Source organism: Lissotriton vulgaris, chromosome 3_2, assembly GCF_964263255.1.
Source record: "Lissotriton vulgaris chromosome 3_2, aLisVul1.2, whole genome shotgun sequence".
NCBI classification, from domain to species: domain Eukaryota; kingdom Metazoa; phylum Chordata; class Amphibia; order Caudata; family Salamandridae; genus Lissotriton; species Lissotriton vulgaris.
Window position 1 is genome coordinate 191,857,824 of NC_141690.1, and position 27,881 is coordinate 191,885,704.

General features: G+C 44.8%; 1 protein-coding gene across 1 annotated transcript in view; it reads left to right on the forward strand.

Moving 5' to 3' along the window:
* POLN (DNA polymerase nu) overlaps window positions 1-27,881 on the forward strand; it is a 2,377,116-nt gene that overhangs the window by 909,911 nt on the left and 1,439,324 nt on the right. The window contains exon 10 of the mRNA XM_086964459.1: window positions 24,343-24,408. Coding sequence (XP_086820585.1) covers window positions 24,343-24,408 — 66 coding nt within the window. The remainder of the gene's footprint in view (window positions 1-24,342; window positions 24,409-27,881) is intronic.

Below are 27,881 nucleotides of genomic sequence, written 5' to 3' on the forward strand. Positions count from 1 at the left end.
CTTTGGCCAAAACAAGGGTCCCTCCCAGAGGTGGTGTTGGACACAGGAAAGGATACTCCAATGTCCTTTATCCAATTTAGTGCCAGAGAGGAAGCCGAAAGTTCCCTGAATGGGCTCAAACTGGAGTATGAAAGGAGGCTACCAAATGTGCCCTTCAAAGCAGTCTGGTGGCGCTGGCAAGTGCTCCACCCCAGCCTAATACACTAAGTCCTGTCTGGGAGGCGGTTACACATCCTGTGACAGGAAATGTATTGTTCTACCTTCCCATGCTCAAGCCCAGCTCAGCAGCAGGAGCGCAGAATTGTGTATCTGGTATGCAGCAGCACTAGCTTTCTGTTAGACCCTGAAAGGCTGGTATCGGGAATACTAGGGGGGCCCCCCAGTACAATGCATCCTACATCCAACGCTAGAATTGGTGTTGGGGTAGGATTCCAACATGTGTGCTACCAAACATGACTGGTTTCGGTGCAGCCAATATATAGTTAGACATTTCGCATTTCACATGATGTCCACTATATGTATTTAATGGCTGACTGCACCTACAAAGCCTGGAGAATCGATTTCGGGGTCTGTAGAGGGGTCCTGCTCATGCAGGGGCACCCTCACACTTTCAACCAAGCACCCTGCCCTCATGGCTGAAGAGCCTGCCACGGGGTGGCTTATAAGTTTTAAGTACAATGACTTCAGATAGAAGGAAACGTATATCTGTTGTAAGTGGTGCTAGCACCAACTTACATGGGCTGCTATGGCAGGCCTATAGTCACAGTTTGAGTGGCCTCTCATGGGTGGTATAATACCTGCTGCAACCCATGGTAGTCCTCTGGTGTACCTATGCCCTGGGTACCTAAGTACTATATACTAGGAACTTACATGGGTACACCAGTAGCCAATTGGGAGGTACCGAAGTACTTACTACTGTCAAATTTAGAGAGGAAGCACAGTGACTGGGGTCCTGATAATCAATATCCCACCCAGACTAGTCAGAAAACAGAAAAACATCAACAGAAAGTGGGGGTAACCATGCTAGAAGGACCCTACCTTCCTACAAGGACCCCCCTCCCACCCATACGGACCATGCATGTACCCTTGGCATCATACTGGACTCATCGCTCTCAATGAACCGCCAAATCAACTCAGTTTCCTCAGCCTGCTTCTAAACACACCACCTGCTTCGATAGACATTCAGATGGATCTCACAGAATCCAGAAAGACTGTCACGTATGCAGTCATCACCAACAGACTCGACTGCGGCAATGCACTCTACGCCGGCGTCACCCAGAGACAACTCAAGAAACTACATAACACCAAAACGCCACCGCTAGACAAGGTCTCAACATTCCGCTATGCAGCCACATCATGCACTACTTCCGACAACTCCACCAGCTGCAGGTCAACAAGAGAATCACCTCACACATGCCTAAAAAGCTCTCCACAACATAGACCAGCATAACTGAACCACCGCTTTGCATTCCACGTATCCGTTAGACAACTGTGTTCTGCCCATCGTGCCCGAGCCTCTGTCCTCAGGATCCACAAGACCAGAACTGGAGGAAGATCCTTTTCCTACCTTTCCGCCAAGACCTGGAACACCCTGCCCCTCCACCTCAGACAATCTGCGTCGCTGATCCAAATCAAGAAAGACCTTTAGACCGAATGATATTCGACACCCAGAAGGACCAACAGCTCCCCAGCACCTTGAGACCCTCTCAAGTGAGTAGTTGCGTTGTGGTAACCTGTATATCACTATATACACCTCCTGAGAAAATCTTGTCTGTGCTTGAGGCCATGGTATCAATAATAGGCTCTATGCTAACAGTACCGATTAGGGGTCAAACCAGAAATAACTCTAAATGGTTTGATCATAACTGTTCTAAGGCAAGCAGAGACCTGAAAAATGCATTAAAAATTAAACCTAGAGATCATGACCAAATTAAAAATGTGTGCATGATTTATAAGAAAACGGTAGACAGTCAAAATATCGAGTTGGAAATATCGACCTACCATAATATTGAGTCTGAAATATCGAAGGAGCATAATATCGAAGGCAAGAATATCGTAGGACAGAATATCGACCCAAGGTAAGTAATATCGAAATACTTAATATCGATGTAAGTAATATCGAAGTTAGTAATATCGATAGCATATATATCGATGTTAATAATTTCGATGACACTAATATCGATATTTGTATTATTTTATAGTTTTTTATTATGTATGTGTTATATGTTTAATTTAAGTATTTAAAATATTTACTATTATATGTGTATACATTTTCTATAATAATATAGAAATTTATAAGGAAATTTGATGTTTTAGTACCGGAGCGGGTTGTGGGTTTATAGGGGAATAGGGTGGGAAGTAATTTAATTATGGTAAGTTGATTAATAATTAGTAGGATTAATTAATTAATTATAATTATTTGCTAATTAATATTGATTAATTGGGAAATAATTAATTGATTAATTGATATATATTTTCTGTAGCGGGATGTGAGTTTATAGGGGAATAGGGTGGGGAGTAATTTAATAATAATTAATTAATTAATATATGTTTTTAAATATTTACAACGAATTGGCAAATAATTAATATTAATTAGTTAATTAATTAATATAATTTGGTACATATTTTAAATTAGTAATTAATTGGTAATTAAATATTATTAGTTAGTTAATTACATTATTAGAGTAATTTATTTATATATATAATTTTTAGTTACTGTTAATTAATTAATTGGGGAAAAATGATATTAATTATTAAATTATATTAATTACAGCTTATGTGCTAATATATTTACTTTATTGTTATTGTTGATTAATTATTAATTGCTAATTAAATAATATTATTTAACTTTGGGTTAAGGAGTATTTTTAGGGTTCAGGGTCATTTTTGGGTTTTTGGGTAAAGGGGTATTTTGAGTGTTTAGGGGCAGTTTTCAGTTTTTGGGTAAAGGGGTATTTTTAGGGTTCAGGGTCAGTTTTCTGTTTTTGGGTAAAGGGGTATTTTTAGGGTTCAGGGTCAGTTTTCAGTTCATGGGTAAAGGGGTATTTTTAGTGTTCAGGGTCAGTTTTCAGTTCATGGGTAAAGGGGTATTTTTAGGGTTCAGGGTCAGTTTTCAGTTCATGGGTAAAGGGGTATTTTTAGGGTTCAGGGTCAGTTTTCAGTTTTTGGGTAAAGGGGTATTTTTAGGGTTCAGGGTCAGTTTTCAGTTCATGGGTAAAGGGGTATTTTTAGGGTTCAGGGTCAGTTTTCAGTTCATGGGGAAAGGGGTATTTTTAGGGTTCAGGGTCAGTTTTCAGTTCATGGGTAAAGGATAATTTTTAGGGTTCAGGGTCAGTTTTCAGTTTTTGGGTAAAGGGGTATTTTTAGGGTTCAGGGTCAGTTTTCAGTTCTTGGGTAAAGGGGTATTTTTAGGGTTCAGGGTCAGTTTTCAGTTTTTGGGTAAAGGGGTATTTTTAGGGTTCAGGGTCAGTTTTCAGTTTTTGGGTAAAGGGGTATTTTTAGGGTTCAGGGTCAGTTTTCAGTTCTTGGGTAAGGGGTATTTTTAGGGTTCAGGGTCAGTTTTCAGTTTTTGGGTAAAGGGGTATTTTTAGGGTTCAGGGTCAGTTTTCAGTTTTTGGGTAAAGGGGTATTTTTAGGGTTCAGGGTCAGTTTTCAGTTCGTGGGTAAAGGGGTGGTTTTTGGGTTCAGGGTCAGTTTTCTCGACTGTTGAACTCTCTGGAGTGGGAATAGTAATTTTATCCCTATGCTATCAAACGCTTTATATAATTAATTGTTAAAATATCACATGTTTATTTTATTTTTTATATTACTTACATTTTATGTATGTTATTGTTTTATGTTTGTACATGTATTAGTAAATTAGAATATATTTCATTAATTTAGAAATTAGTAAATTAATTATTAATACTTATTGTTCAGTACATATATATTATATCTTTACTGTATATATTTAATTAATGTATTATTAATATATATGTTTTATTTATTAATTTAAACATTATTAGATACTTTTAAATATGTATATTTTATTTATTAGTGTTATATACTTACTTTTACATTTATATATATTTAAAAAAATCGATATTTTTAACATCGATATTTTTTACAACGATATTATTTTTTCGATATTTTTGTACTTACCATGTTGTAGATAGGATGTCGATATTTTTGCCCTCGATATTGTTGACTCGATATTCTTGTAGGTCGATATTTTTGTAGTCGAAATTCTGTCATAGATCCATAAGAAAACACTAGCTGTTAGGAAAAAAGAAATTAAGGCTAGTGCTATGGAGTCTCTTCTTGACCCATCAGTGTTGGGGAACAGTAATACATTCTGGCAAATTATTAACAAACCTTTGTTTGATAACCCTAATGATACAGCCCTTGGCACTAATATCTCAGAGGAGGATTGGGTTACTCACTTTAGTGCAATTTTCAAGAGTAATGAGCAACGGGCAGAAAATGTTATTTTAATTTCATCTGAGAATTCTCTGTGCTTTTCAGTTAATGAGGTTGAAAGGGGCATCCAAGGACTAACCAGTAATAAGGCCCCAGGCCCGGATGGCTTGCCACCGGACCTTTTTAAGTCCAGCATCTCCTTCTGGGCTCCCGTCCTCACAGCTGTTGTAAATGCAGCTGTGATCTCGGGGTGCCCAAGGTCGTGGGGGTTATCGACCATAGTCCCTGTATTTAAAAAGGGCGACCGCAGCAGCCCTTTATGCTACAGGCCAATATCTTTAATTAACTCTGTAGCTAAGGTGGTAGGTGGTATAATTATGAATAGGTTATCCACATGGGCAACTGAAAATAATATTATATCCCCCATACAATATGGATTCAGACCTGGGCATTCGACAATTACACAATGTCTGAACCTATATTTGATTTTAAGTAAATATACCCTGGCCAAACAAGGAACTGTCCACATGGCTTTTATGGACTTATCGTCCGCTTTCGACTGCGTGGACAGAGGTAAACTATGGGTCACCCTGATAAAGATGGGCGTAGAGAAGAATTTAATTAATTTTCTCGCTGATTTGCACTCCGATACAAGAGCCAATGTTCGTTACACCCAAGACCTGAAAGTAACGGGGGAATTTAGAATAAACCGGGGTGTTCAACAGGGGTGCATTCTGGCTCCATTCCTCTTCAACTTGTACATTAACGAGTTGGAGGAATACTTGCTAAAAACAGGAGCCGATTACCCCTTTGTGGGCCGCAAGGGGGTCCCTGTGCTGCTTTACGCAGATGATGCTGTCCTTATTTCTAGGACAGCAAATGGTCTCCAGAAACTCTTACATTCCTTCTTTGACTTTATGGAGTCCCGCGGCCTAAGCATCAATAACTCCAAGTCCTATGTCATGAAAACAGGCCAGGGTTCTCGAAAAACCAATCTTTTCTGTATAAATGGGGAAAAAATCCCTACCACTAATACTTTTTCATACCTTGGGGTCCTCCTAGACCACAAATTATCCTGGGGCCCCGCCGTTACTAAAAAGAAGGGTGAGGTAACACGTGTCAATGCGGCCATACTTGGCTTTGGGAAAAAAATTGCCAATACCCCGATGGCCGCTTTACTCAAACTATATCAGGCAAAAAGTGTTGCTGTCGCCTGTTGTGGAAGCGAGCTCTGGGGTTATAGCAAGATGAGGGACCTGGAGGTTACAGAAAATAACTTTTTGAAGAAAATACTGAGGCTGCCAAGGGGAACTGGAAATTTCTCGGTACATGAGGAGTTGGGTGTTCCCTATCTAAGTGATAGAATAGCAGTGAACCCTGTATTGTGCTGGTTGAACTGCTGGCTTAACAATGATATACCCCTCACTCATGAAATATTAAAAGAAGCCCTAACATTGGATGGAAGGTTTAAGGTCCCGTGGCTGAAGTATATCAATGACTGCTTGACTGCGATTGGCCGGCCTGATTTATTTCTAACCCCAAACTTTATCACCAAATCCGATGTCACTTTTGTAAAAAATGCCATGCTGACAACTAGGTATACCGCCATGAGGAGGTTGAGTTGCAGAAGGACAGTGTTAGGAAACATGTACTACTTAAAACCTGTCTACAAATGGAACCATATCTATTTTGGCCTATGACCGGCTACGAACGCTACCTGCTAACAAGGTTCCGTTTTGATCTGTTCCATCTCCTACTGGCGGTACCAAGTGGGGCTCATCGGGGTGAGGTGTTGCCAGCTTGCGGCTGCGACGGGAAGTCTCCTCAAGGTCTGGCACACTTTTTATTCATTTGTCCTTATTACATAACACCCCGGAGACTATATTTAAAGCCCTGCCTCAAAAAACTGAATTTCGCACAGATAAAACCTGCACTTTATTACCTTCAATTATTGAAATGAGATTGCACTTTATTTATCTGTAATTTTCTGAAATTAGCAATCACTTTCAGGAAAAGCATGGAGGGATAATTACGCTGTTAATGCCTTCAGGCATTTCTTAATCTTTTACTGTACTGAAATTATTTATATATTTTACATACTTTTAAAATGTTTATGCTGCCCGCTGCTTTCACTTTTTACATTGTCTAAAGAAATTTGTACTTTATAAATGAAATATCCGGACTGTTTTTTATTTGTTTGTTGATGAATTGTACTTTTATGATTGTAATGTTTTCAATCGAATAAAGATATTTGAATTGAATTGAATTGAGTAGTTGCGTTTTACAAACCCCTGATTGATTGATTTATTGATCATTATCAGACCCTGCCTCACAGCTCTTCTCCATTGCAGTTAGAGCCTCGGAAGCAGTCATCCAACAAGATGCCAGCATTCCTGGCCTGGTTGAATGCAGAGGATGTAAGGCATCCCTGCTGTCTAGTGTAATCCCTGGTTGTGAATCACAGTGCAGTTGCGATCCACAAGCAAAGATATGTTTCACCAAGACATCACTGGAAAGGGAAGAAGCTCTCCCCTTCCCAACTATGCCTTTACACTTTTGTTTCTGGCTGAGAAAGTTGGAAAAGCCCTGAACAGCACAAAACTAAAAACTAAAATGGCTGCCAACTGTTCCCTTCCTGGGGGGAGCCGATCGTGCCTCCAAGGGAAGGGAGGATAAAAATAAATAAATATATGCCCCATGGGTGAGGTGTACCATGGCCAGGGGTCCGAACCCCATCTTATAAAATGTAATTCCTGGTGTCTGTTGGTTCCTTCCTATGGATCACGGTGAATCAATGAGCAGTGATCAGTTTGAAAAAGGCATTGCTGGAAAGGGGAGACTCAACCCTTTACAGCAATAACTTTGTACGTTCTGTGCTGCCCGGAACATCTGTAATGGCCCCCACATAGCATACAACTAAAAACCAATAGGGCTGCCAAATGTTCTTTTTCCAATCAGCTCCCCAGGGTGAGGAAACAGAAATATATGGCCCCTGGTAAAGTCGACCATGGCCGGAGGGGCCACCCTCCCTCTTCTAAAATGTTTTCCCTGGTGTCTAGTGGTCCCTGCAACGATATGGGCCTAATTTTAAAAAGGCATTACTGGAAATGGGATGCTCAGGACCTGGAAGAGATGTGCTACGTCGTGTAGGATACCTCTAAGGAGTACCTGTTTGAAGCCTGGAAGGCCAAGGAGTACAGTATTACAACATTCCAGATGCAAAAGTACAAGGGCTTAAGCAGTTATTCTGAAGTCATTTCTGGAAGACCCGATTTGACTTGCTGTAGAAGAGAGAACTGGTACCAGGCCATTTTTATCCAGGGTGAATCCAAGTGATTTAGCGTTTGGTTTGAGTTGCCGTTCAAAATTGTCTGGGTTCATGTCATTGAGCCAGGTTTGTGCTGTATCTTGTTTCATTTTATTGGCAAAAATTGGAATTCTGTCTTGGTTGAGTTGAGCTTCAGGAAGGAGCTGGACATCCAGGTTAAGATGACGTACAAGCAGTTTTTGAGGCATTGTATGTCTGAAGCCGAAAAGACTTTAACGATTGAAGATTGTTGAAGATGAAAGGAGATGGTGTGGAGCCCTGGGGCACTCCAAATGTGGTAGAGATCTTTTTCATCCTGGTGGTGCTCATGTGAACAAACTGGTGGAGGTTGAAAAGGTAGGAGGAGACCAGTGAATTACACTGCTGGTGAATCCCATTCAGGATTAAAGGGTGTATATGAAGGTGGAATGATAAACATTGTTGAAGGCAGTTGAGAGGTCCAGCAGTATTAGCAAACAGGAGTCATCATCTGTGTGTGATCAAGAGAGCATCATCTATGATGTGTAATTGGTAGTCTCCCTGCTGCAGCATTTTTATTTTTTTTATTTTAAAGAGTTTTATATAGCGCTGGCTAGACCCGAAGGTATCAGAGCGCTTTACATGAGAATCAACAATGTAACAGAACAAATTCAACACTTAACCAATACATCAAAAAATAGGCAATTCAATTAGGAATGGAGAGAAAGGAGAGAGAAATAGTGGAGGGGGCAGGGGAGGTGAGAGAGGGAGGATAAGGGAAGAGACAATAAGGAGAGACGAAAAGAAGTCTGTCAAAAGAACGACTGGGTAGGTGACGACCAAGGAGGGAATCCAAGGCCCATCTCCCCTATAGCTAAGCCAAGTAGCTCCATCGGGCATCCGATAAAATAGTTCAGTCTCAATACATTGAGAGAGGAGAGAAGGAGAGACATAACTAGAGGGAGGATGCAGTAGGAGGCGACAGGAGAAACGAAGGGAAGTGCAACAATGTGGTTCAACAATATAACAGAAAAAGTTCGACAATTACACATTACATCAAATAATCAGCAATACATTAGGAGAGGAGAGAAAGGAGAGAGAAAAGTAGTGGGGGGTAGGGGAGGTGAGAATGTGAGGATAAGGGAAGAGACAACCGTAGAGAGGAAAGGAAGTCTGTCTAAAGACCGACTGGGTAGGTGACGACCAAGGAGGGATTTGAACATAGACTACTTTTTCACTGATCTTGCTGATGAACAAATGAGTGATGGACTGGTAGTTGGCTAGGTCCTCAGGGTCTAGTGTAGGTTTCTTTAGGAGTGGAAGTATCTGGACACTGTTGAGATCTTCCAGGAATATGCCTTGCATCATGGAGGCATTTTTATAATGCCTAAAAGTTTGTTTTAAAATGGTTGTGCCATAGAGCTTACTGAAAAGGTGTATTCCAGCACCCCTTCCCCCAAATTTACACATGTGTAAATCATGGAATATCCAGCCCTTTGGGAAAGCACATCTTGTAAAGTTGATATGCAAAGACATTTATGCGTATTTACACATATGCAGTCCCAGAGCAGCAAAATATGAATATTTGTTTTGATCTGATAGATTCTCTGTTGCTGTTTTTGATGATTCCTAAGGTGATAGAATACAAGCCCGCATTTTAGGGCCTGACTAGAGGCAGATTTAACTGCTGTCTGGAGATTTTGTTTTGAACAGCAAAAAAATATCCAGGATGGGCTGTGGGTCATCACTTCTCAGCGAATGGTTACTTCAGGCTAGCCTTTCAACCATTGTGACTCAGCCCACTCGAGTATTACCTCTTCCCCAGCCCTCCATCCATTTAACTGGTGCATTCACTGCTTGAACATGCCTATGGAGTGACAGCGTTGAAATGCATGGACTGGGAAGTCTACTTTGTAGTGTGCATCATTACACATGGCCCGATCCCTGCTTACTTCCGGATTCTTAGCCTTGTGCTTCTTCCTAGCAGCCATAATTCTGAGTGGTAGGATGTGTTTTTATTATTATGTTTTGCACTGTAGCGGTTATAGAGTATGTTTATGGTAGAGTGTAGGAGCAGTGCTAACTACTGCACACCCTGGTCAACACCAGCTCCTTTATGACGACAGTCAGAATACTTGTGTTTCCGGCTGGCTGCCAGTGTTATGAGAGACAGAAGACGTCTTGAGGCTGTGAACAGTATTAATATGAGCCTCACTGGGGTAGAGTAGAAGCCGTGTGCTTGCACTTGGTCCCAGTGAGCTAGCATCCAGGGAATAAGGAAGCAAGGCAAATATTTGAAAGACCAGTGGCACTATGGTGCTGACTATTATTCAGACGAAAGTGGGTGCCATCCTGAATTGGAAATATATGCCATTATGTGTACACAACGTGGTTCTGGAGGGATAAGAAGTACACGCTGTTTGTTTGTTCGGTACAATGATTTATTATCAAATGATTGTCGAAATCCTTTTATGATCCAAAGTCTATTTGTGATACAGTGGTTGGATATGGTATTCACACCCCTTCATCCAATAATCCAAATATCTTCACAACCAACAAATGTTTTGCAGCATATCCACTTTTTCCAGTCTCGCTCACCCCGTCACTCTTCTTCTACAGTCGATCACATACTGCTCCCTCTCTAAGACACTAAGGCTCACCACGTGAGCGACATATACCCAATATGTGAATGGTTATACGTTGGTTGGTTATAGGTTGCAAGCTGTGTGTGGGAAGGAGTTGGCCTTCCATGAGCGGTTAGGCGCAGGGCCTGGCCTGTGGAGCAGTTGGCTGCAAATGTATCGTAATAAGATATTACTTTACATTTAAAATGAAAAATTGAAGATGAGTTATACCTGAGGAAGGCCGGAAGATTGTTACTTACCTTAAAAAAACTTCGTCATTCATTGAAAAAGCACTACGTTCAAAAACTGAAAATAAACTGAAATTTGCCAGTTACACATTACTGACATAATTATAAATGTTACCTTTGTGAGGCACTGCTATGGACTTCACATATCATGTCACTGATTTAAAAAAAAAAATCTTTATTAGTTTGGAGTATAACAACAGTAGCAATATCAAGCAGTATACCTTTAAGTTATGTCTATAGCATTTACAGAGATGCACTCATTAAAGCAATCAGAACTGAGTGTACAAATAGTGATATATAAACTCCCTGATGACTGTGCATAGGACGTAGAACACACAATTCTCTATAGTGCATACATAAAGGGGCATGAACTCAACTATTTTCATTAAAACAACACAACCATGGCATGCTATTACCCACATCAGGTTGGGTGGGGGGGAGAAGGGGAGAGAGAAAAGGATGATTGTTCGCTTGCTGGTGTGGGGTTGTTGACTGGAGTGTCATATAGGTAGGTCATTATTACTCCTAGGTCTGAGGTCTGAATTGTGTGTCTTTACCTCTATTGAAAGGGAGCAGGCTTCAGCCCAGTGTCCCCGAGTCGTGTATAGCTCTTCAAGTGCTCAGCGTGGTCTGTCGTCGGATTTTTTCTCCACCCTCCCAAGCACTATTGTCAATTGAGGGGTGTCCAGCACCGAATTCCAATATCTAACGGTACTCAGTGCCTGCTGTTCAGCTGATAAGCCGGGCCGTAGAACTGTCAGCCACAGTTAAGTGGAAGGGTTGTGAGCTGATTTCCAGCTCACGGCGATCCTGCATTTAGCCAGAGGCAAAGCTCAGTCGATGTATTTATTCATAAGCTTACAGGCTGCAAAGCAAGAGGTGATGCCTGTTATGTTCAAGACACCACCAGGTAAGTAAGCACCAGGACACCAGAAGTACTCTGTTCCACATCCTGGTTGCACCAGGCATCTTTTATTCAGTAACCAGCTCCACCCCCAATCATTACGTGCATAGCACCTGTGTACAAATAACGAGGGCGGTCCAACACCACCCTTCTGGGTAACGGCGATCGCCGTGACCACATCACACTCCTCCACAATCTAATAATAAAACACACAAAAATAAAACAATAAAACAAACAAAACAAAAATCCCACCATAATGTAAAACATGCAAAAAGACAAAAAAATAAAGCACAATATCCGAGCCATTAATCCAAATTAATAGGTTACATAGTCCTTTAGTCTCGAAGACCTTGCGGGGCACGGCTGCAGCTGGTACCTCTCGACACCCACTCGCTGTGGACCAGACTCAGGTCCCTGAGATTCATCAGGCCGGGGCAGCAGATCACACTCCGGTGCCACACGGGGCATCCTTGCAGAGGAGGAGATACCACAGTGTCCTGACACTACACGACCCCCACCAGGAAGTCCACCCCTGTCTAGCGCCTGATCAGAAGAAGTTCCACCACCACCGAGATCCCCACTATCCGTAGACTCCTCATCAGAAACTAAAGTTCCATTATCTGGATTCATACCGTCCTCCAACCGGTCACCACTAGGATTCCAGTAAGCCTTAAAGAAAGACACATTTCTAGAGATGCTCTCTCCATGTCTCACTGCAGTGATCTTAGTCCCACGAACAGACTGAACAATCCACGGCTCAAGCTCAAAAGGCAAACTAAACTTCCCTTTCGGATGCCGATTCCGCACCATAACAGCATCCCCCACGCTAAAAGAACTTGGTCTTGCTCTGCGCCTGGACGAAACCCTATCATTCTTCAACTTGCGTTTTCGTAGCTCATCTGCCACTAATGCATGTTTGGCAGACACCGCCTCTGTCTGAGGGATAAAGTCACCCATAGGCCGATATTCCCTCAAGAGACTGTACAGAGCAAAGTCCAAATCCTGACGATCAGTCACAGCAATCCAAATGGCTTTATTAAGGGTACGCATAAAGCGCTCAGCCTCCCCATTGGCCTGAGGCCACAAAGGGGTAATCTTCCTGTGACGAATACCCCTGAATTGTAGATAGGTCGAAAAGTCCTGACTTGAAAATGGAGGACCATTGTCAGTTCGGAACTCAGTGAACAAACCATGAGTCGCCATGATCTTCTCAAACAGAGGAATAGTTTGACAAGCTGTGGTAGTGTCCAGTAACTCTACCTCAGGATATTTAGAGAAATCGTCAATAACCACCAACATATGACGCCCATCCGGTAAACTTCCAAAGTCAACACTTGCCTGCTGCCAAGGGAATGAAGGAATGTCTTCCGTGAGAATGGGAGCTAGAGAATCCCCAGCCTCAGCAGCCTGACAGAGCGCACAACTCAACACAGTGTTCTACACCAAGTCTTCCAGGCCCGGAAACCAAACCTTACATCTCAACCTGGATTTAGTTTTCACAATCCCTTGGTGAGCCAAATGGGCCAGATCCACCACCCTTTGTTGGAGACAACCAGGAATCGCTAGCCGTGGACCTCTCATCAAACACCCTTCCGGGGATATAACCAGTTCATCCCGCACATTGAAAAGGTACGCCAAGGTAGACCTAGTATCCTCAGTACGACACTTGGCTGTATCCACCAGGACATTCTATTTCCCAGTACTCACTGCAGAAAGACAAAGCTGGAGACACCCATCGAGTTTCGTAGACTCCAGAATCTCCTCCAGGATCTCCTCCAAGAGACCGGGCCGCTCCACCACCAGACGCACATATTCCTCAGTATCCTCAGCATCAGACTCCTCACTAGGAGTAGCAGGACGCAAATGCCTTGAAAGATAGTCAGTGGGATTTAGAGTCCCTGGACGAAACACCACTTTGAAACAATAATCCTGCATCTGCAGGATCCATTTCTCAATTTGTGGGGGAGGCTTGGAAGAAGACCCCAGGAACAACAGAATGAGTGCTTTATGGTCTGTATGTACAACAAACGGCTGGCCATATAGATATAAATGAAAATGGCAACACCCCCAATGGATGGATTTAGCCTCCTTCTCAATATGAGAGTACCTTTCTTCAGTCGCAGTCAACGCACAACTGGCATACACCACCGGGGCCCATTCCCCATTGCCCTTCCACTGAGAAAGCACAGCCCCCAAGCTAATGAGACTAGCATCCACCGATAACTCAGACTCCAGTGCTGGCTTGAAAAATACCAGAGTGGTATCAGCTGACCCCAGTTCCATGACACATTAGACTTAGTAAGTTCCCACAAAGGGGCCATAAGATCAGTCAGTTGCGGATAAAACGGCCACAATAGTTCACTATATCCATGAGACTCCGCATACCAGACACATTAGTGGGAGAAAGAGCCATCTGAATATCACATACTTTCAAAGGATCCGATGACACACCATGCTGCGAAAAATGATAACCAAAAAAAGAAATGTCAGTTTTCAAGAATTCACACTTTTCTTTGTGAAGCTTGAGCCCATGCTCCAACAACTGCTGAAACACACCCGGTAGGTGACAAAAATGCTCATCCAAAGTAGGGGCATGCACCTAAATGTCATCGCTGACATCAAACACTTCATCCAGGCCAGAAAGGATCCCCCGGATCTTGTCCTGAAAAACCTCCCCAGCACTGGAGAACCCAAAACTTAGACGCTTATATCTCCGCAAACCCACATGTGAGAAAATGTGATCATTGCATGGGAAGCAGGGTAACACAGCTAGGCTCCAACCTCACAGAACAAGAACTTCAAACCTCCACCACAAAATAGCATCCATAGTAGGGGTCAGGTGCCGTTCATGCTTGATCGCAAGATTAGGTAACCGCATATCCACACAAATACGGACCTCTCCAGGCTGCTTAGGTTTACAGGCCACCACAATTGGAGACACCCAAGGAGTTTGACCATCCACCCGTTCAATGATGTCCGCCATCTCAAGTTTCACCAGTTCTGCTTTCACCTTCGGCCGAATATGGAAGCCACTCTCCTATGACGTAAAGCTACTGGCTGGACTGACTCATTGTTAGAAATGGGGTAGCATGGTGCAGAGCGGGCGGCCAAACTCCAGAGGACATGTGCAAAGCATCCACGCAGTACACACCGGCGATACACAAGGCACACTACAAAAAGAGTCCACACTGGTTTGGGTGAAAAACACAATATGTGTATTATAAGATAAACACCTTGGAACATAATCACAGTTCAAATGCGCCAGCTGGCACTAGGTAATGATTTATACGGGGACTATTTACAGGGCAGCGCCAATCGGGCCACTGCCAGGACCATTGCTGGTACAGTTCGGAGGGAGGGAAAGGTAAGGGACAAGGGTACAGTCTGTCGTTAAATGTATAACATTGCAATAAACACAGGGCCTAAACATAAGGCATCCCCCTCGGCCCGTAGCATACACAATGGCCCCCGGATAACACAGTAGGTCAGTCTAGAACCACACAATGCGCCAGCCTGGAAGGAAAACATTAGACATGTACAACAGGTATTACAACTCTAGCGCATTAGGCATAGATGTATTGGCATAACTCCTGTGGTCCAAAGCTGTAGCCATAGGGGGAAAGAACATTACCTTTGTGGCCGCAATATCAGTAGCATAGGGGAATAAAGATTTTGGCCCATTATCTTTAAAGAACCATTATCATGAAACATGAACCTGTGGGCATAAACGTTAGGCACAAACCGCCTGTGGATCCACATTAGACTGGGCAGTAACAACACCGCCTGTGTAACATTGGCCTACAACCTTTCCAGTATAGGTGCATTAGACATCACATTAGCAGACGGCTCATTGGGCATAACCACAAAATAAGCAGGGCCATCCTGGGGCACCTAGAACACCATACCCTGATGTGAGGCATTCACATGAGCATAGGACTCCTCCTTGACATAGACCCATGGGGCATTTCACATGAAGCCTAACAGCTTGAAACACACTTAGCATGGGGCATTAACCCTAGGCAACAAGACACTAGGCATGAACTCATCAGTGTGCACATTAGGGGAAGCATCAACACATTTGCATAAAGCCGGAGGCTTCTCCCTAGGCATAACAGCACTAGCTCTGCGTCGTAAAAGCCATATCATTAGGCATGGAACCATGAGGCATCTCAGTCTGCGTAAACCCTGTTGGATTAGGCACAGAACACCTGGTGCAGTACATCAGTATAAGTCCCTGGTGCACAAGATCAGCAATGGGAACATCTGGGAAAGCAGTGGGCCTGTTTCCAATGGCATAATGCTTAGGGCATCACCAGCACGCCCTGCCCCTGGTCACAGATCAGCCTAGGCTCCACTCCTGGTGTTCTACAGTGCGTAAATGCCCCCTTGCAGCAACTTCCAGCAACATTGGAATCCCCAGGGAGGTGGCCCGCATCTGCGGCGCCGCAGTTTGGTTCCACAATCCCACCGGCAATGTGCGCCGACACCCCCCAACTCCGCTGCAAGCAGCCCCACTCACCGGCTCCTCTCTTCCGCTGCTCCTCTCCGTGGGGGCGTGGGCAGTCAGTTTGGCTCTTGATGTCTTCGCGGGCAGGGAATGCACCGACAATGTGTCCCGGTAGTCCCTGCCCACCTCTCTCCACACACGGGGCCGACTCCGGTCTTCACCCAGGCCCCCTCCTGGGACCCGGGGCTTCAGTTGGCTGGCGCGATGCTCCGGACGGTTCCTCTGCCTCAGGGCCTATCAGGGCACAGTCCTTGAGGGGCGCGCCGGCAACCGCCAATCCCAGCGCTGCAGCCTCCACCAATGGCTGCACGTCGCTGACGGGGCGCGGCCGATGACGCAGCCGGTGTCCCAGTCAGGTGACGGCAGCCCTCACGGGCTTCTCAGGCCCAGCATGGACCCTTCTGATACTGCAGTGGCTCTCCCTCCACTCCCGGGGCCGCGGCGGTGACTCTTGACCACGGCGCTTCTCGGACACTAACCGGCGGGGTGGGCTCCTGCTGCGGTTGTAGATTCAGCAACGGCGTGGGCTCCCACTAGCTCACGGGAACCCCGCCTGACTTCCGGGGCAGCTGCTTCTTCTTCCGGGTCGCCGCAGGCAGCACAGCGGCCCTGATGTAATCCCGGGTTGCGGCGGTGATTCTGGGCGGTAATGAGGGGTAGGCTCCCTCTTACTCGGAAGTGGACGGCGGGGTAGGCACCCGCCGTAGTTTGCAGAAGCAGACAGTCTCCACACGCGGGGTAGGCACCCGCGAAAAGGGGCACTAAAACGCGGGGTAGGCACCCGCCATATTAGTCATGCTGAGAGGCAGCAGGCACTCGGGGTGGGCACCCGTGATGGCGGCAATAACGCGGGGTAGGCTTCCGCGGTGCTTCCCAATAAAACATTTCTCCTTGGCCCCACAGCGCTTAGGGGATTACAGCGCTTTGATAGCAGAGCGCAAGGGGGCTCAGTCCTCTCAATCCATCGCTGTAGGCCTCAGCTCCTCTTCCCCTGGCACATTAAATGCAGCACTCATCCAGGGCTACCCAACACAGCATCGCAGATTGGGGTGGAAGCATTCTTCACCCCTTTCTAGATGCAATCAAAGGTGCTCCTTGGCAATCAGTTAAAGCGCTCTTCTCTTCCAGGCGCCAGGGAGTCAGATAGCAGAGCAGCAGGCACTACTGGGCAAGATCAGCAGTCAGTAGACACTCATCAGGACAGGGCGGTAGGCTTGAAAAACCATCCTCCTCTTTAGCGTGGCACTCCTCCTGTACAGCCGCCTTCACTCCTTCAGTGGGGCTTTCACTAGCCCTGTGGACAGCTGAGGGGTTTCAGTTGGGTGCAGGGTCCAGCACACAGGTCCAAGTGGGGGTACCTCCTGACAGCAGGTCCCCTCACGTTCATGTCCAGGCTCTGACTGAGCACATGGTGGCAGAGCCCCCCTCCTTATACGCCCCTCGCCCCACCTACCAGACAGTGCAAAAAGTTCTGGAAGCGCCTGGGGAACTGGTTCTAACCGGCTCAGGGGGAAGGAGTAGAGCACCCTTGGTGCCAGGCTTTCCCTCCAAAAGCTGGGATGGCTGGGAACCGAACACTAGACTGCTAACCTACCACCGTCAGGTGGCACAACACACAGCCATGGCATCCATTTTAAAAGCAACATTTCATCAGGGTGCATTTTTACAATGGGGGGTTAACAAGTGCACACACCATTACAGTACATTTACTAGGGCATCTCACACCAACCATGGCCTATACAACTTTCTACCATGGGGGGAGGCATACTCAAACAGGGGTGAAAAGCAAAAAATGTTGGGAAAAAGGGCCAAGTATATGAAGTTTGATCATGCGACCCTTCAAACAGCCAATACCGTCAAACACGGGTGAAAACTGGGCCAACAACTTCTCCACATTCCATTGATGCACACTCATAGCAAAAGCGACCAATTGCAGAAATTCCACTGTCTGACAGCTCAGCAACATCCCTTAACCCCCTTGGGTGACATATATCTGTGTCTTTATTTGCGTGAGAACTAAGTGACACCTCAGCAATAAAAACTCCTGCCAACGGAAGGGGATCAGAGGGCCCATGGGCAAAAACCCTTGTAGTGGTTGAACTCAAAATGGGAGAAATCGGCAACGTCAGCATCATTGACTTGGCCATCACATTTATAGAGGCACCCATACCAATCAAGGCAGGCACAGGGTGACCATCCACCATCACATGACACTTAGGGATACCCTTTCGTAGATGACCCCCAGGTTGCAAAGCATGGATGACATGTATAGCCCCCTCCACATCATCATCGTCCATGTCTCCTTCCACTGGCAACTGAGCAGCAACATACACCTGGTCAGATGATACAGGGACAGACCATCGTGCGGGGACAGAGTGTCACATCTTTCCAAAATGGTTGAACTTGCTGCAATTGGCACACCTCTTTCCAGTAGCAGGACACGTCCCTTTATGAGGAAAAGGATCCCCTCAACCATAAAAGTGCCTGGGCTGCTCCATTTTCCCCTTACTCCTCAGCTTCTTCCTGTCAGCGACTCAGGCCAAAACAACATTAACCAGCTTCACCTTCATCACGTGTTGGAGCGCCACCTCCATATGGACCACTCGCACTTTTAAAAGTTCCTTAGACCTGCCCGGGTCAACATATCAGCCATTGACATGCCCGACACCTGTAGAATAGCTTCACCTAATTTATTAGAGGAACAGTCTGTATGCATTGGGCCCTGATCTCATCCGCAGCATCGGGCTACGTACAGGTGCTGGCCAAATCACACAGATGAGCATAAAATGTATCCACGGACTCATCTGGTAGCTGCCGTGCCTGACGTAACAGAAACCGCTCATAATCGGGATTGGCCAGCGGTTCAAAATGGGCGGTAAGGGCTTGCTTCAGAGTACCATACGTATGTGGTGGTCCACCTTCAACCATCGACCGCCCCAAATGGTGAATGGCTGCCCTACCAGATGCATTTAGCAAAATACAAGTGATGCCAATGGTGTTCAATTTGAACGTAGTTATTTAAGGACAAGGATACCATCAATTATCCCTCTCCACTGTACACATTTACAATGACTCAATCCAATGTCCTACTTTTATGTTCATCTTATGGTTAATTTTCTAAAGAAACACAAAACACATAAGTGATATCGTTTTATCCTTTTAGTAATCTTTTCAAAAAATTTTTTTTAAAGATCTTCAGTATTGTAATCATACACATCAAAAAATCAGACAATATCTTTTTTCTTATGTCAAGCAATTTTCAACAAGACATACAGACAGAAAAAACAAATAACAAAATAAAGTTTAGACAATCGTTGACCCTTAATCCATGGGTTATGTCTGAAGCCCAATAGCTTACAACTAAGGAAAATTGGAAATGTCTCTTGTAACCTTAATTCCTTTTTCGAACACCACAATTGTATTTGGGAGTCGGTGAAGCACAACTCAATGTTTTTATGGCTTCTCAAGTCACTCCAACTCCTCGGGCATATATCCCATATTACTTCCAAGTAAAACAAAGTGTGTCGAGATCAATAATAAACTGTTGACGCGTTTCGGCCTGTCAAACAGTTTCAGGCCTCATCAGGACAATGGGCAAACAAAACAAGCAGTACTTTACCTAAGACAAAAGTCAAAAAATACAATAAATAATCAATAAAAATAATCACATTATCATGACATTTGTATTCACGGACACAGGCACCCAAGGGTGCCACCACCATTCTAGAGGGAGAAGATCTTTCCTGAGGTTGGGGTCTCTAATTCAGTGTCACACCAAAATAAAATAAAATAAAATCCAATGTGATTATAGTCAAAAAAGTGATTGTAATGAAAAACCACCACCAAGTGAGTACATTCAAAAGTACAAAAGACCAAACCTCTAGTCTCACTTTTCCTTATAACCTAAATACACCATGTCGACATGCATTATTTTAATAGTCAAACCAAAAACAAAAACAAACCAAACACACCCTCCATGAGAATTATTGCATCACCTACCACATTCAAATCTGGTAAATATTCCCAGTCTATTATCAAAGCTAGGCTTCGCTATGGTATATCACACCAAGCATCCCATTTGGCAATTCTTCATATTTGCGAAACAACCTGCAATATCAATGTGTACACAATAAAAATAAATCTAACTAAATCAAAATTACAGGATACCATCAATCCTAGCTATTCACCCTAAGGCCATTTACTTATGTGTTGTGGCAATTCATATTCATATTTGTATCCCTTTATCAAAATTTGCGCCCTGTCTAAACTGGCACTGTCGACATAAAATCACAGTATCACACTGTAATGATTCATAAAAGTAGGTCCCCCTTTCCCATTTACTCTGCAAGCATTATAAACACATACAGCTTTATTCATTAAATTTCTACTGTACCAACGAGTCCTCTACACATCTAACTCGCCACAATCATTGGCGGTGTGTGAGAGCATACTAGCAATTCGAAACTGTTTAGAATATTCAATCGGCGACACATCATGTTAAACACCGACTCTGAAGTGTACCCTTCATTCAAATGCGTGATTAAATCCAAAGTTCCGGTCTGGAAGAAGATAAGGTCATTACAACCGCCCAGCACCGTCAAGCGTCTCCAAGTCACGCCAACTCTTCTCTATAGACTCGTTCCTCACAGTCACCGAGGAGCTACCATACCGCTACGGCTGCCTAACGCGCATCTCCGCGCCCATTTCAAAGTGCCGCAAGCGAGGAGGGACTAACGCCTAACACCATTAACCCAAACTAAGATTGCCGCCACTAAGTGCAAAACTTTCGTCACTACTTTAGTAAAGAGACCTACTTACTGCTAAATTAGACAGCCAATGTCGCTATACACAGCCTAAATTATTAATCGTGGGCATGCATAGAATGAATAAAATTAAATATAATTAAATTAAAATAATACTGAAAAAATAAATCAATCGTGATAACCGCAGAATAATCAAAAAATATATAACTAATGCTGCACCAAATTATCCCAAAAATTATACACATAATCACCCGTGTGAGACCGTACCCCTCTTACAATCTATAGCCTCAATTATTAGCACAACGAATATTTACTGTAGCATTTCATAAAAACACATAACATAAAATACGTACAGTCATTTGGCATGATGGTTATCAAATCCATTATCTTGTTAAGAATGTACACAATAACACCTCACGGTACTCTTCCTCCTACATAGTTGAACTTATAAGAACGCTATCCCTTAAGAACTATCAACATATCAGGGACCACATTTCATCTCTATCGTTCAATCCAGTTTTAGATGTTTGATACTTCTCAATGAGTCTTGCCTCCAATTGATTCAATTTAGTTTCAGTATCTGTTTTATTTCTGTTTGTAACCACACATAGTACCGACCAGTGTATGTCTTTGAATGAGTGGTTAAATGTCTGGTAATGGTTGACCAAAGGAGCCCCCAAGGTCAAACATTTAATTCTAGATTTATGCTGTAAGACTCTCGCTTTCACAGCTTGAGTCGTTTGTCCAATATAAAAGCGATTACATGGGCACATGATACAGTAAATCAGGTTTTTTGTATTTCAGTTGGAAAAATGCTTTTGAATGTGTGTGTATCCATTGATCTTAACCTCTTTCGAATCATTTGTCATCTCACAAGCCACACAGTTGTGGCATCTGAAACAGCATGGGACGCCGTTGTTCCTCCTCCAGGTCAATGGCATCAAAATATGTCTCTAAATAGCCCACCCAGTCCTTCCAACGGGCCGCCTTGCTGACGTAGGGCCATCCAACGGAAAATGCTCCACAGGAGAGATGGCCGACATAGCAAAACCCTCCTACAAGAAGCACCACAGTCCCGGCCACACCACACAGGCACCACACCTGGACTTAAAAAGCATCAAAAGGAGCTCAAGAAAGACCCAGCACCACTTGCCTGAACCCAAACATCTTGCACCAAAACAACAGGCAAGGCACCAGGCTGGCACATGCCCCCACAGCCGAAGAGACACTCCTCTCACTGTAGCAGGAGACCATGAGTCGCGGAACAGCTGGTGAAACGCCTTCCACACCCCAGCAGGACGCCACAGGCCGCAGGCACCAGCAGCACAAACAGCCGGCGAAACACTCCTCTCACCCCAGCAGGATGTCACAGGCTTCAGGGCACCAGCAGCAAAACAGCACTCCCACCACCGCTGCACTCCACCCGGCCTCCTCCAACACGCCACACGCTGTCAACAGCAGGCCATGACCCGAGAGCAAATGGGGCAAAACCACCAACAGCAGTGACGAAGCAGCGAGGCAGCAAAGAGGCAGCAAGAACCCAGGAAGCACGGAAAACAAGAAGCAGCAGGCAACTGGCCACCGCAGGGAACAGGACACGCAGGAACACCCCCTTCGTCACCAAGATGTTATGTTCAAGACACCGCCAGGTAAGTAAGTACCAGCACACCGGCAGTAATCTGTTTTACATCCTGGTTGCACCAGGCATCTTTTATTCAGTAACCAACACCACCCCCTATCATTACATGCATAGCACCTGTGTACAAATAACTAGGGCGGTCCACCACCACCACCCCTTCGGGTTACGGCGATGGCCGTGACCACATCACAATGCCAAATAAACAATGTAGTCCTTCCCTCTGGAGAAGGGAGCCTGAGCCCTCCGAGAGGAACCCCAGTATCCTGTCCCAGTAGGCATCTAATTGTGGGCATGTCCAGACCATATGTATGAAATCTGCAACAGAGGCCAGGGTACACACCAGCCAGCCGCTCTGTGGTGAGGTAGGTATGGTGGAGATAGTTGAATTGTGTGTGTTTTAGTCTAAAGTTTGAGGAGATACGTGTGGGTACCTCTAAGCACAGTGACCATTGTTAATCTATGATATTACATCACTGGTAACATTTGAAATCTGTGGAGGTGCAAATTATTCTTACAGTTCGACAAACCTTTGTCATCAAGCAGCATATATAACTTGCTGTAGTATTAGTTTTGGAACTGGCAAATTACCTTGAAACTTAACTGTTACGACAACACCGTTTGTTAAAAAAAAGTCTCCACAATTGAGAAAACAGTGCGCTTTATTCCGGTGACCAGCTCATTAGTCCATTCAATCGATCTTCAACAGCATTGGCCGCTGCATGAGTTATTCAGTCCATGACGTTTGAGACATTGGCCGAAGACGCTGAATTGCCCACAGGTCGATTCCTTCTACATACCTCCCTTCTGAAGGCTTTGTCAGCCGCCTGGGGGGATCTAACAGCTGAGCCACCAACACATCTACTAATACAATACTTACATGTAATGGGGGCGGGATTGCATGTAGTGTAGTGCATTGGCTGGTGGAGACGCTTCTTGCTCATACATTGAAACCGAGTCAGATGGGAGGCAAATAGAGGCCAGCCTTGGACCGATAGGGAATGGGACACTATCTTAGCGGATTCTAGGTACACACCGAGGTTCAAGCTTATACAAACATTCATTATACAGAGGGCGTACCTCTCACCTGACAAGGTAAACAGATATTTCCATATCGCCACCTCTGCATGCACGCGCTGGCAGCAGCCAGATGCGGACCTGCTTCATATGCTATGGGCTTGTGCATCCCTTCAACATTATTGGCAGGAGGTGGTCACGATCCTGGTCTTGTGTACAGACACACTCCTGCCGTTGTCATGGCAACGTATGAGTTATTCAGTCTGCCATATGAGCTCAATGAAATACTGGCTCCTGCTTTTAGATGATTTCTTTGTTCTGTCCATTTCATGTGATTGAACTTTAACCTTGATCGGGAAGATTCTCTGAAATTATACTGCTTTCTGTATACTGGCTGGGGGGGTCAGTGTCACACACACTATCAAACACATATATCAGCACAGCCTCACACCCGCACATCTCAACAACACACACACTTACCCCATCAGGAACACGCCACCCGACCAACAGACAGCCATGACACCGACACACATAATTACTGATTCGCCAACCACCACACATATATCAGCGCACACTCCATCACATCTACACCCACAGGCAGTCACAAACACACTACGACACCAATAGGCGTCAACCACAAGTACACATTTACACACACACGCATACACACACGCATACACACCCCTACACACCTTCCTACATTATAGACACGGTACAAAATTCTCACGGTGCAGGAAATAAGCATCCACCATCTTTCCATTTTCCAGTTCCTCTTTGTTTCTTAAGGATGCTTACATTGTTTCAGTACAAAAAAGCCAAGACGTTGGGCACAATTGTATTTCTTCCTGCTCCCAAACCAGCTCAAATGGTGAATGCTCTCTCTGCATAAATTGTACAGTCGTTCTTATACAGCTATTGCTCTGGATGTACATGTTAATTTTTCATTTTATTCTTAACAGCAGAATGCTTGTGAGAATTTGGAAACCCTTTATGATCTCATGAAGGAACTTCAAGTCAAACTGCAGGTAATGTCCTATTTAACTATATGTGTCGTAACAAATGATTGATAGATGTAATTATGTAAGAGATACGTAAAACTTCCTTTCAATAAGGACGCTTGCAAAATGGAAATGGCCGATTACAAATACAAAGAGATTTCTAACACAAAATGAATCCTGTCCAATGTTACAGAAAATTCAGGACCTGCACGACGGGGATTTAGTACCATTTGCAGAATGAGAATCGCTCTTGTTTGCTACAGAAGAACGGCTACTGCACCTACACTATAGACTAGACTCATGAATTCAGTCAGCGGGCAGTCCACCCCGGAGGCAGAGTTTCAGTAGTCTTCCACAATGTCAGACATTGCACTTTGCATGTCAATAGCACACTGGCAACATACCACCCTCTTTTACTAAAGCAGTAGCCTTGCCTCCTTAATACAATGCACATCAGGCTGCATTCGCCCTGCATCTTTTACATAACAGTTCTACTGCGCAGACACTTGTGCACAAATAAGTGCGTTGTTGCCATCCTTCCGTGTGCAGGCGCCTCACTTTGTAGTGGTGGCCCACAGAGCGCCCTAAAGACCCTGCGGCTTGTAAAGCCTAGAAATGATGACTACACGTTTACACGTCATATAGTTAGAGGGGCCACTACATGACCGCTTAACGTCACGCCCATCTGTATTTTATAACCTCGGGTTCCTGCGTCACACCCAACGTAATCACTATAGGTGGCCCGCAAAAGGTGGACCTCTCCACACCCCTGCATCCTTGGGAATAGTGGTGCACTACATTCCTTTCCAACTTTAACAGAAATATTATCAAACCAAAACATCATAAACCATAGGTTTTACAATAAAACATAAACATCATTGCATGTCAACTCATTTCACGCTGTTACCACTCTGCCGACTCCAGCTCTTCAACAGCATCTTCGTCACACTAGTAAATCAGCCAGTCGGGAAGATGGAGCAGGGTTGCCACTTAGGCAATACTTGGAATAGCCACCGCAGCCAGAACAGGTTGGTAACTGGGAATCAGAATCTCCATTTTCAGGGAACACCCCTGGGATGAGGTCTGAGACTTCAGATGTCGAGTCTCAACCTGGGACAGATTTGGAGATCCATTCTATGGCGGAGACAAAGAGTCAGGCATTATGTCCTCTTCACTGAGACTTGTTTCATCCACATGATCTCGGGCCTTCCACTTACGTGTGGGCGGAAAATCCGTTACGCTCGCGGATTTTGCGGATTTTTGGGAAATTCGCAATCCGCGAGATTTGCGAATTTCCCGCAAAATCCGCAAATTCGCACGCAGCGGATTTTTTGGGCGGCGCGCGGCGTTGGTGATACAATTTTTGCGGCGCGCGGCGTTTATCATCGTTTGCCGAGTAGTTTTTTTCGATAGTTTGCGAGTGCTGCGCCATTTTGGATCTTGCTGTGTGATCTCGCGGGAATTGGCGAGCGCGATTACGTCATCGCGGCTTGCCAGCGATAGTTTGTCAACGCGAGTACGGCGAGATCACGTCTCGCGGTACTTCGCAATTGCGAGATTTGAGATGCGGCGAGCGAAAATATAAATTTGCAATTCTGCACAAGAAATCCACCAGCAAGCAGCATAAACCTTCTAGAAATGATGATTTTTATCTGAATAACTCCTTAGTTTGACATTTGCCTGCACTTTTTTAGCGAGGAGTCCATTTTGGGGAGGGGGGCAGGGGGGTGGGAGGAAGGAAGTGCCCCACAGTCTTCAACTTCCTGTTCCTGTTCAGCAGGCTCCTCCCAGTGCTTTGTCCATCTCCTGGTCACTTTTCATTTGGGTCTGGAGCTGGAAGGATTACTTTTTGTGGATGCTGCTGGATATTTGGATTTGAGGCCTTTTTGACTTTCTTTGGATCACTGTTGGATTAGAAATTTTACAAGTAAGTTTGTTTGGGGCATTACAGTTGCTGCAATTAAAATTTTGGAATTTTCGATTTTTGGGCTGTTTTGGGGCCTTTTGCCCAGGGGTACTCAGTGGTGGGTGGACTGAGTCTTTCTGTGGGTTGTCTTGAACTTAAACATCATGGAGGCCATGGATGAATTGGGATTGTGCTGATTTTTCTGTGTTTTTCGATTTTTGACCTGTTGTTGGGGCCTTGACCAGGGGTAGTGAGTGGTGCATGGGCCTAGTCTTTCTGTGGGCTGTCTTGAACTTTAACATCATGGAGGGCATGGATGGAATGGGATTGTGCTGATTTTTCTGTGTTTTTCGATTTTTGACCTGTGTTTGGGGCCTTGACCAGGGGTAGTGAGTGGTGCATGGGCCTAGTCTTTCTGTGGGGTGTCTTGAATTTAAACATCATGGAGGGCATGGATGGAATGGGATTGTGCTGATTTTGCAGTGTTTTTCGATTTTTGGGGGTGTTCATGGGGACAGGCCATGTGGGTGGGGGCCATTTTGAGTGCTGGTACAGGCAGGCCCTGGCCATGTGCTAGGAGGCAAGTGGCCATTTTGAATGCAGGCTTTGTTGTTAGGCCTCCAACCATTTTGCCTACTTTTCAACCTTTATTTATGCCCAGGGGTAGTGAGTCTTGCATGGGCCTAGTCTTTCTGTGGGTTGTCTTGAATTTAAACATCATGGAGGCCATGGATGGAATGGGATTGTGCTGATTTTGCAGTGTTTTTCGATTTTTGGGGGTGTTCATGGGGAGGGACATGCCATGTGGCTGGTGGCCATTTTGAGTGCAGCTACAGGCACTGGCCATGTGCTGGCAGGCAAGTGGCCATTTTGAATGATGTTGTTAGGCCTCCAACCATTTTGCCTACTTTTCAACCTTTATTTATGCCCAGGGGTAGTGAGTCTTGCATGGGCCTAGTCTTTCTGTGGGTTGTCTTGAATTTAAACATCATGGAGGCCATGGATGGAATGGGATTGTGCAGATTTTTCAGTGATTTTCGTTTTTTGGGCCTGTACTTGTGGCCTTTTCACCAGGGGTATTTGAGTCTAGCATGGGCCTAGTCTTTCTGTGGGCTGTCTTGAACTTAAACATCATGGAGGGCATGGATGGAATGGGATTGTGCTGATTTTTCTGTGTTTTTCGATTTTTGACCTGTTGTTGGGGCCTTGACCAGGGGTAGTGAGTGGTGCATGGGCCTAGTCTTTCTGTGGGGTGTCTTGAATTTAAACATCATGGAGGGCATGGATGGAATGGGATTGTGCTGATTTTGCAGTGTTTTTCGATTTTTGGGGGTGTTCATGGGGACAGGCCATGTGGGTGGGGGCCATTTTGAGTGCTGGTACAGGCAGGCCCTGGCCATGTGCTAGGAGGCAAGTGGCCATTTTGAATGCAGGCTTTGTTGTTAGGCCTCCAACCATTTTGCCTACTTTTCAACCTTTATTTATGCCCAGGGGTAGTGAGTCTTGCATGGGCCTAGTCTTTCTGTGGGTTGTCTTGAATTTAAACATCATGGAGGGCATGGATGGAATGGGATTGTGCAGATTTTTCAGTGTT